This window comes from Micropterus dolomieu, linkage group LG22 (genome assembly GCF_021292245.1).
Source record: "Micropterus dolomieu isolate WLL.071019.BEF.003 ecotype Adirondacks linkage group LG22, ASM2129224v1, whole genome shotgun sequence".
NCBI lineage: Eukaryota > Metazoa > Chordata > Actinopteri > Centrarchiformes > Centrarchidae > Micropterus > Micropterus dolomieu.
This window is the reverse complement of record NC_060171.1, coordinates 25018280-25029458: the sequence shown is the minus strand read 5'-3', so window position 1 is coordinate 25029458 and position 11179 is coordinate 25018280. Positions and strand designations below refer to the sequence as shown.

The window sequence follows — 11179 nt, the reverse complement described above, 5'->3', positions numbered from 1 at the left end:
GGGGGGGGGGGGGGGGGGGGGGGGCGGCAACAGGGGCCAGTGCTCCTGTAACACAGATCTTGGACCCCCCCGCAGCTGTGTTTTGGTTTTACACAAGCACAGCGCTAGTTCAGTTAATATTGCTTATTGTTACAAACAAGCTCAAGTGAAAGTTCTCTGTCTTTAGTAACTGCTCAGCTTAGTTTGCCACGTACATTAAAATATGACACATTATAAACTCAGTTGGTGGAAACAGACCAAACCTCTGCTCTACCAGCAGCAGCAGAGGGAGGAGGAGGACAGGAGGGACTGAGCTGTTCATTCTTTCTAAACTTCACTCAGTATGTGTCAGGAATATGATTTATTTTACTGACATGTCAGATTTGTTTCCAGTGAGATATTAGTGACTTTGCTGTTGTAAATCCTGTTGCTGCTCTAGAAACAACATTTAGTTAATAATTTAATCTGATCATTTTTAAATAACATATTCACTTATTTAGTAATAAATAGGACTGATAAGAGCATCGATAAAGAACTGAACCAATAAGGATTACCAATACAGGTGTATCAATAAAATCCTAATGATCCCAACTCATGAGAAAATGTCCGGCCCATCTCTGTGTCCTGGTTTTAAAATGCGGCCCAATCGAATCTGTAATGGAATAGCCCTGATCTACAGTGATCATAGAAATATATCTTCCTTGCGACGAAATGTCCATTAAACTGTATGCAGCATTGTAGACAATATTTTCTCCTTGTACTCCATGGATAGCCTTTGGATATTGCTGGAAATTGTTCGGAGTCCTCCTCCTTAAAGGGTAAATTATTATCATAACAATTTAATAATGCATTGCATTTAAACAACACTTTTCATACACAAACAGTAGCCTACTGGTCCTACCAGGCTGGACATGCAGTCCACCAAAATATGTATCCCCCTTTATAAAGCACAGATGATGGCCTACTATCAAGTATTTAATTTTGTGGATACTTCACATCAGGACTAATAACAGGGGTGAATATGGAGAAGTTTCTATTTTCCAAGCAATTATTTCAGACTGTATTTTCAACCTGCCATAAAACGTATCCCCCCTTTATAAAGCACAGATGATGGCCTAATTTATTTAATTTTGTGTATACTTCAGACCAGGATTAATAACAATGTAATGTAATAAACATTACATTATATACTAAACAAGACATTTTGAAAGCTTGAACATTGGCTCTGTCTCTTTTGTCCCGGATTGAATGGGCCCCTCTGACAAAACAACTGGCCCCAGCATGGCCCCCTCAATAAAATTGGTCTAGAACCGCCACTGAGCTTGAGCAACCTTTGGTTGTAGTCTATTTGTTTGAATGTTTAAATTTTGATCCCCCAGACATCTTTAAACTTCAGGGTTAAAGACTTGAAGCTGTTATAAAAAGCTAGAAGCTACTCAGCTTAGCGCAACAAACCCATCTAAACCACAGAAAAAACAAAACAGAGGCAGTTATTACTACTTACTGTGTACAGCTCATTTAGGACCTTCATTAAGTCTTCCTGGAGCTGAAAGGCTATTTCCTTGCTCTGAAAAAAAAAGAGAAGAAAAAACAATTACAACAAATCAGTAATTTGAGACAATGAAATACACAGTTTTCCCAAATAAAAAATTGTCAGTACTGTATGCCAAGTTGAATATTCATTTTAAACACTGCAGCTGCTACTTTTATTGAAATGAAACTTGTCAAGTCAGTTTAACAAATACACACCATTGTACAGTACTGTTTAGGGATGGGGATCGAGACCCGGTCCCATAATTTCTCAAAACCTGAAAATCATTAAGGTTCGAGCTTATCAATACTGCTATCAAGACTTGCGGGTCCTATGATGTAACATTATGTCTCGTCAAATGTGATTTAATTTGAAAAGCAACGGATACGAAAATCATCAGGCTGCAGTCTCTGCCTGCTCTCTGTCGGCTACACACACACACACACACCTGCAGCAGAGCGAGAGGCTGCGCCGTGGCGGTGGAATACGGTGAGGGTTAAGTTAGCTCCAAACTACTGTAACGTTAGTTGATGACAGCTATGCTCATTACTGTAAGTACGTGCAATAAAACCTTCGCAAGTAAAAAGACAATACTTTATCAATACACCTGTCTGTAAGGTAACATTAAACATGTAGAAATGGTTAATTTAATCATCTCTTTCCTCAATATCTCATCCTGTATGTTTTATACAAGCACAGCTAACGCTAGCTTGGCATTAGCCAAACCTTACAAACAAGCTAAATAGAAAGCTGTCTGTCTGGAGCACAGACTGGTCTGGAGTCTAAAAAACTCAGCTGCTGGCCGAGACAAACCAGCCGCTCCTCCTCCTACCTGGTAACGTTACCTGCAGCCAGCGAGAGAGGAGGAGGGACTGATACAGACTGATGTTATTCTTTCTAAACGTCACTCACTACTTGTGATGTCAGATAAGTTATTGAGTAACTTTGCTGTTGTCTAGAAACAACATTTAGCTGTATTTAAAATATTAAATTAAAACAACCAGGCAGTTAATATGTATACTTCAATATATGTTTATTTATCGCAAGTAATATGTCAATATATAACGTTATTGCACATTGAATATTTTCCTCATACCGTGCAGGCCTACCTCATGCCCGTTGGGTCTGGTCTTACCAAATAACCATCACTAAATAATAGTAAAGTATTGATAGTGGTATCACTAAAGAATCGGATCTTTAAGCAGTCTCAATAACGGTATCAATATCAATAAAAATTAACAATCCCCATCCCTAGTACTGTTTATTAGATTTCATCTGAATGGTGGACAACGACCAGACATTGACCCTTGGTTTGAATGGTACAAATACAAAACAGAGCAGTGGATTCATTATCTGGTTTCAAATACAGAGTTTCTGTGTGAAAGTGGTATCAGTGTCGCAATGACTTTTCCACTGAAATCGTCGAACACAGCTTGAGTTTCACTGTCCACATGCTCAACACATTATCTGGCTTCTACGGACTCAATGTGAAGGATTTTTCCCAAGTATGTTAACTCAATCTGCCATGCCACAAGGCTGACTCAGTAATACTATCACACACACTCCCACATTAATGCATCTCACGGTTATGTGGCAATGATGCCGTGATGGATTTAGAGGGGCTTTCACTATTAATTTAACTGTGGAGCTGCCATATTTCCTTCACACTGACTCATATACTGTATCACATGTTTATGAGATTATGAGTCATGACACTGAATTTTTTTTATCTCTCTACTACATTTGATACCACATGCTGCTACCTGGATGATGTTACAGCCTTGGCTGCACTCCAGGTCTGCCTCTAACCCAATTATCCTCAGGAAAAATCTCATTCTGGGAGCCACTCCCAGCAAAAGGCCGTGAGAGGGTTCTGAGAGGGTACCGAACCACCAAGTGTAGTGGGATAGAGAGGTGATTTACTTCTGATCAAAAATGGAGTGCTTTGAAGATTAAATAGCAATGATGGTGAAAAATAAACTAAAGCTATATCGACAATGGCCATAAATCAAAATTAAAAAGGTCCCCTGTGAAGTTGTTTTACCAATAGTACTATGGGGTGATGTTTTTATTGGTGGGGATCCTGTTTTGTTTTTATCATGCAAGAAATAAGAAGATGGCACACTTGAAAGCGAACACGGAAGTAAACAATGCAGGATTTAAAATATAAATCGAACCATGAGATGCAGGAATGGTGCAGTGGATTAGACACATGCCTTTGGTGTGAGGGACCCAGGTCGGCTAAAAGGAGTAAATATGGCTTGGCAAATGTTTTATGAGGAAGGAAACTCATTCATTACATCTGTTAGACCTCAGAGTTACACACAATGCACTTTTGGTGAGAATCACTGAACATAAACGTAACTAGGATTGTAAGGCTTCTTGTTGATTGTTGAACAGCGTTAGTTGTGTAAAATATGCATTACACATGTTCTTAACCGGTTGCAATTTATGACAACCAGAATTTGTGAGCAGTCCATCTGCTGGTTTTAGCTGCAAGGTCCAAAGCATACACAGAGGTAAGCTGAAGCAAGACTACGGCCAAATAATCACAACCTCTCAAACTCAACACATTTGTGACATTGCATCCATTCGAGTTGTTTTCAAGAAATGATCACTAGTTACTCAAATCCCAAAGCAGTGTTCATGGCAATAATAGCATAAAATTGAACAATGCCTGGGATTTCCTGCCTTGATTAGATGACTAATACATTCTCTGTTGCCTTGCACATTTGTGGCTTCATGTAGGTGCTGGCAACAGATAAAGGGCTCTATTGAGGTCACACCTCATTTATCCAGGTAAGTTTACAAACATGTTCCTTCTGACTCACAATGATGCCACTTCCCAGAGATACAAAAGACTCTGCTTTCAACATGTAACAGACAAAGATAGAAGCAAACTTGTGCACGCAGACTCTCACGCTTGTTCTTCACCAGTCACTCACAGGTAAAGCTGCACAATGTTCAAGCATGTGAATAGACAGCAAAGAGGATTACACTCTCAGTTACCGGCTGCCAAGCTGAATGTCTGAAATTAGAGTGTCATGCTGGGTGTCTTGGCCGATTGGCAACATCTTCCCAACCGCCACCTGGTCTATCAGTTCCCTGATTTGTAGCGCTTACCTAATCACAGGGATACCCAGAGCTTTAGAAGCACCAAACTTGGCAAGATTCAAACTCGAGCATGTTTGATAATTGAGTGGAGATAAGGGAGCTACAGAAAGGTATTGAGTTTTCAGTAAATGAAAGTATAATCTGGTCCTCAAGTTCACAGTAGATCTGCAATTGTCAGTACCATATTTTAAGTAAACTGCCTATCCATTACGGATTCTTGCCTATCATACAGATCATAAAGACGCAGGCCTTCTCCTGTGGGAAAATCCATTAGCAACCATCAGCTCAGAGGACAGTACCTTTGACTATCTGTCAGATCTAACATTCGTCAGCTGGGAAGTGATCCAGACCTCAATGAAAAGCCTTCTCAGGGATCACATGAGCTGCGAGAGAGTGTGCGTGAGAGAAGTAAAGACGAAGAGAGTAAAGTAAAAAGGGCATTACATTCAAGACGTGTTTAGAGTTCTTTCACCAGAAAAGCTACACCTAACATGATGCCTTCAAGAACTCTGAAATAATCACACATTGACATCACAACTCATTGACATAATGCATTCACTAGCCCCTTACCCTAACTTAAACCCAAAGTTAACCTGAACCCTAAAACCACATCTTAACTTAGTCCCCACAGTGATAACAACATGAAACACACACACACACCCCCTCAGATTATAAGATATAAGGGCTGTTTACTAAATGTTGTGTAACTGATGTTGATTTAATTTGTGATTTGGTCTAAATTCATTAAAAAGCTCCTACAAATGGGTTTCCCCTTTTAAGCTCATACCATCTGTATTCCAACCACATTAGAAAGAACAAACAACCCCAGAGAGGAGAAACCAAGTCAGCCTTTGGGGAATGGTGGGTTTCATATTGCCACTGACATTAATCATGGTATAGAGATGGCAGTTGTACACCCTGCGGGGCCTGTGCATGTGTGGCGCTCAGCATACATCAGAGTGTCTTGTCACGATAACACAGTACACAGTAGAAAGTCAGACAAGGTCTTAGCTGATGTATTTCATAAAAACATGCTTTGACCAAATGACATAGATATGATGTCCTTTATTTTAGATGTCAAAACAATAGTTTAACATTTCGAGAAATACCATTTGAAATTTTCAGTTTACAAGAGTGAGATGAGAAGATCATGCTTAGCTTAGCTTAACATACAGACTAAACTAGAGAGGGAAACAGCTAGCCTGGCATTGTCTGCGTTATTTTCACAATGTATCTTGTTAGTTTAACATGCACATGAACAGAAATGTCGTCCAAACTGCCAATGTGTGGTTTTGGGATGAGTTAAGTGTTTTTAATCTGTTTATCTACCAATCAGCAGTTGCAGTGTTTTAGGTTGCCAGATATGGTCAGCATGCACAGGTACAATTTTAACAAAAAGGCACAATGGTACCAAACATTAGACATATTAAGCCTCAATTCTTGTTAAATTTAAGCATGAAAACAACATGGAAGGAACTTCTAACATAACACGCAAAATTTGGACCCCTTTTCACGTAATATTTTTGGGTTGTGGGAATGAGTCCATGTCGCCATTTTGGAATCAGGAGTAAGGCAACAAATTGCAACCGTGGCTCATCATATATTGGATTCTGCTTTGTTTAGATCCCCTGAAATTTAGTATAACATCAATCAAAAGCTGCATATTTTGGAAGTATATAGTAAATAAATAAATAAAAGTACATAAATAGTAAATATGACAACTGCTTGTGCATTTCTATCATTTTGATCTGCTGGACAGCCCTTCCAAATTTCATGGCTTTAAGAGTTAAATGTTAAAAGATACTGTTCCCTGCCTAAGATTTTTTAGGGAAGGAAATGACATTCCCAGTGGCAAAACATTATGCAATTCTCAAATGATAAAACATTTTTTTTTTGTCTCAAATAGTATATACATAAGGCTTGAGCAAAATCTAAAATATAACAAGACACGGAGTGACCCTATTGTAAAATAAACACTATCCAGCACATGCTTTGCCTGTGGAAAAGTTCAACACTGCCTCGAGCTTTGAAAAATCCACCTTGTAGCTGCAGCCACAGAACGTGACTTCCATAAATAAAACAGGGCAGAGAAAAACAAAGAGCTGGTTGTATGAATAATGAAAACAGAATACATGTGATAAGATCTGTCCAAACAAAAAGAGAGAAAGAAAAGTGAGGTCCACTACTATGATTCTTGTATTCAAACATAAAAAGCCAAAATGGGGTGCTTCTAAAAGAATTTATGGCTGTAGTTGTTTAAAAAAAGTGACGACAATGCAGCACTGAAGAAAAATGGCAGGTCAACAGGATGTTGACGAAGACAACGGGACTACTCTTCTACGTCTTTCTCTGGTATTCCACCTCACAGCATGAGACCTCAACATACAAGGAAATAAAAACACAGGTCTTTGATGTGCAGAAAGGATGACAACAGTACAACTGTCTCCTCAAAACTGTGAGGGAGCCCATGTAACATGGGGGACTTCTCTGTTGTTTGTGCCTCGTTACTGAAGCTCTGCTAAGATCAAAGGCTCAGGAAAGCTTTAATTAGAGGGCGAGCTGTGTCTCAGGTCTCCTGTGAACTGGGACCTCCCACCAGTCTGCTGTTTGTCTGCACAATGTCACCTGGATCCACTGAGAACCTGCGTTGCAAACTTTAAAAGGGACAACTATAACATAATGTGGTTAGAGATTGCAGATTCCACAGCAGTAATGATGAGGAAGGAGCAATGATAGGACTGTTGTGGGGGTACACTACCCTGCAGGTTGTGAGGATTTGGCAAAGTGTCTTCAGAATTGCACTAAAACTGTAAATGTCAGCAGTGATGGTAGTCTATCATGATCATCAAAGTGTGTTGAGTCAGGGGAGGCAAATAGAGTAACATCTGAAAAATGGCTGGCTGTTTCACATCTGGCCTCATTAGTAGAACCATAAGCTTTTAAACAGTATCAAAAGGAAATGACTGCTGTAGCTTCCCGTTTGTGTGTTGGGGGTTCAAGTGAGTATTTAAAGACCACGCCCCCATACAATTAGATGAAACCACAACCATCAAGAGATGTTAATTACTTTGAGAACGAAAGACACTCACTTTAATTTTTTAGTCTGGGAGGTTAAATGGTCAGGGTTTGCAGTAAAGTGGCACAAAAAAAAACGGGGGGGGGGGGGGGGGGGGGAGAGAAAAAGTCGCACAAGCTAAACTGACACAAAGGCGCTCCTCTGAAGAAAAGCCACTTTGTAATTTAGGCCTGCGGTGAGTTCATGTGACTCCTGCAGCATAGGAGCTCATAATCTTTTAGGGAGTTGTCGTCTTTGTGGCAGAAAAGGCAGCATAGGCCGGGTTTCAGTCATGAAGCCACAGTCTACAGACGGGAGGGTAAAGGCATACTGATCTGTAACTGTGGTGACCGAGGCTCCTCTGCATTACCCTTAATTCACAAAACTAAACCACAGGAGCCCAACAGAGTTTTGATCCCATCAAACACAAAGCTGAATATATACTGTATATAACCAGCATATCATGCAACTAAATATACTTCGTTGTCAAATGAATGGGTTAATTGAAAGTGAAAGACTGTTTATATAACATGAGTGACTGGAGACGCCACTGCCTGAGCTGACCACTGTGAAAGATCTGGATTATATTAGTGGTGAGATCAAACTTCTGTTTTGTTGATCAAAGAAGAGTCACATCTGACCTCTTCTAGTAGAGGTCAAACATCAGTACAGTAGAAAGTAAAAACAAGTTGAAGCAGAAGAAAAAAAGAAAAAAGAAAGACACTTTAGGGGCAAGAAAGAGTCATGGAAATGGTGAGAACGTACTACGTTCTCATGACTTCCTGTGCAAGTTTGTTGTCGTCGTCAGATGTTTTATTTAAAATATTTCTTTTCAGTCTGTTAAATTTTTGGATGCCCTCTCAGCCCAAAAATGCCATGTTCTTTATTCTCCTCTTCAACCACAAAGCACCTCTATTTTCTACCATATTGGAAATGACTTAAAGACCACAAAGATTACATCATACCTATTGTGACATTACAAGTTGTCCGTGGTGGTTCTGGTGGTCATAGATAAATCACCATTAAAACAAGGCAGTGGCTTCAGTTGTCACTATTTTATGACCAAAATGTGGTTATCTGTGTAGAAAAGTTCTCTTATGAAGTGTCTTGACAGTCACATTTAGCTTTAAGTATAATCATAGCATGTGTATTTACCACCCTCACCTTCTTGAGCAGCCGTGTGGAGTCCTCACTGATCTGCATGAACCGCATGATGACGTTGTTGAGGTAGATGTCACTCAGTGTGGCATGGTCCTTACTCTCCCTCCTCACCTGGTTCAGCAGCAGGTACCAACAGTTGACTGGGGACAGCAGGTTCTGGTCTTTCCTAAATAAACCAGGGAAACAGGCAGGTTTCAGATCAGGGAGACACAGTGCCAGTGTCGACACTGCTGAAGACCTGGCTTTTAAAAAGAAAAAACAATCACAGTCAGTGTTTCCCCACACATACACTTTATTTTGGCGGTCTGCCCAGGTTAGGCAACACACATTGCAGCATTTATCAGAGAAACACAGTTATTGCGTTACAAGTCACAACACGGTAGATATTTTACAAGAGTGGATCTGGTAAAGCGACAGTGAACACACCAGTGAGATGTCATTCGTTAGCTACAACGTCAGTTTTGTTTTGAAAGGCTACATCGTCAACACGATTCCTCAACATGCAGCGCAGCTGCTGCTGTGAACAGAGTCGTGGGTGGAAAAGTCCAGAAGACAAGTTCTGGGTTTTTTCGGCAACTTTATACTACATAGCCTACTACTGATGGAGAAAAATCACTGGAGCAGACATAGCCTTCAGGGAGAAAGAGACAGAAAGAAGCAGGGCATGCTGAAGTGTTTGCAGCAGAGGTAACTTACGTTAGGTCTGTGAGTGTGAAGAGAACTGAACGAGGCAGATTCAATAAGTGAGTGACACTTAAGATAGAGAATGAAGTATAATTAAAACGGTGAAATAAGAAACAAGCAAAGTTCACCTCGTCTGTAAAGTTACATATGTACAGACTTAAAACCAACTCCATAGCTTGGCAGTTTTGCTCAGAGGAGCAAGCAGGTGTGTACAATTAGTTGGATGTCTTAATGGTTAGCGTGCATTTCAAGATTTTCCAGTATGTCTGTATCCCCGTCAGTGTCTTAGTCATAATTTCTTGAGACAATATTTGCCATTTTCACAAGGAGATTGTGGCAGTTCCTCAACTAGCAGGATGTCTACAAATATCTCAAGTGCACCATGGCCTGTTACAGAAGCAAAAGAGAGATGCATCACAGGCCTCCCTTGGTGTTAAATGTCCCATATACTGCTGGTTATGGGCCTGAAAAGCTCTCCATATACTACATGGACTACTCAGTTAAGTTGGAAATATTTTGTAGCTGTGACATTTCTGGGGCGAAGCTCTTGCAATGCTCTGAGCCAAGCTGACTTCCTACAACCAGGGACAAGTGTGCCACAGGCTTTAAATACACTTTAATGGATGTATTTTAAGTGAAGTTGAAAAGTAGAATTACGTATGAATTGTGACAGCAGAAGACAGTGAATCAAGGGAAGAGAGGTCACAGAAAAGAGGAAAGATAGAGATCCGAGCGCAAAAAAAGCTAAAGAGTAAAATAGAGGCTGAGAACTGTTTCCTGTACTGTGTGCTGCCTGCTTCCAAGATAACTGTAGGACATTGTCCAGGCCAGAGCGAGCTGGGGCCCTGCATAAGCTCTGGCCTGCAGGCAGACTTCCTCTGGGTTAATCTATAACATTCCTCCTGCCTGCCTAGAGAAGCACAGAATCTAAGTGTGTGTGTTTTTTGGGTGAGGCTTTATAGGTGGGTCTGGGGTCAAGTCTTGCAGGAACCATATGGTGACTCGCCTCTGCTCTCCTGTCACAAAGTTAGTTTGCATAGACAAGCAGCACTTGTCAACACAACAGGTGAAACCCTGCACTCAGCAAGTGACCCAGCCCTGAACTAACCATCAGCCCTGGCACATCTGCTGCCAGAGCAAAAACTAAGCATTTCTCCAAATGAATTGCTGGATATCAACTAGTTAAAATGTTTCCTGAGAATCTGCAAAAACAGGAAGCAAATGACATTTGATAAAGATCTAAACACGTTGACTTGAAAAACATCCGAGAGTATTCAAGAGCAGTCATTTTTCAAAGACTGATTTAGCTAAAAGCTCAGTGATGTACTAATGACACGTGCTAAGGAAGAGAAAGCTAAAAAACAAGAAAATAAATGAAGCGGTCACCCAGCGACAGCACTGCTGGACAGCATCTCACACACACACACAGAGTCAAAGAGCGATTACCATAAATCATTTCTGCATTACGTATCAGCAGAGTGCAATATTGCCATTCTGTGGCACTGAATCCAGATATGCCAGGACAGCACGTGTGTGTGCATGTGTATTTTTATTTATTAATGCTGATGCTTGTGCAGATGCATAGTGTGCAGGTGGCCACTGACATGAAGATGGCCGTATTACATCATGAGCCTCTACTTAATTGTGTAAAATAA

At 40.5% G+C, this 11179-nt stretch overlaps 1 protein-coding gene and 1 long non-coding RNA gene across 14 annotated transcripts in view; one reads left to right on the top strand and one right to left on the bottom strand.

The window, feature by feature from the left end:
• Positions 1-11179, bottom strand: part of srgap1a (SLIT-ROBO Rho GTPase activating protein 1a) — a 96500-nt gene that overhangs the window by 41418 nt on the left and 43903 nt on the right. For all 13 annotated transcript variants that reach the window (XR_006822694.1, XR_006822695.1, XR_006822696.1 and 10 more), the window contains exons 3-4: positions 8844-9006; positions 1484-1546 (exon numbers count right to left, since the gene is read on the bottom strand). Coding sequence is in view for 9 of the 13 variants with exons in the window: in XM_046036493.1 (XP_045892449.1) it covers positions 1484-1546; positions 8844-9006 (226 nt within the window). In the remaining 4 variants the exon portion in view is untranslated. The remainder of the gene's footprint in view (positions 1-1483; positions 1547-8843; positions 9007-11179) is intronic.
• The window catches only part of LOC123961265, a 31774-nt gene continuing 22546 nt past the window's right edge, over positions 1952-11179 (top strand). The window contains exon 1 of the long non-coding RNA XR_006822698.1: positions 1952-1999. This is a non-coding gene — a long non-coding RNA (uncharacterized LOC123961265). The remainder of the gene's footprint in view (positions 2000-11179) is intronic.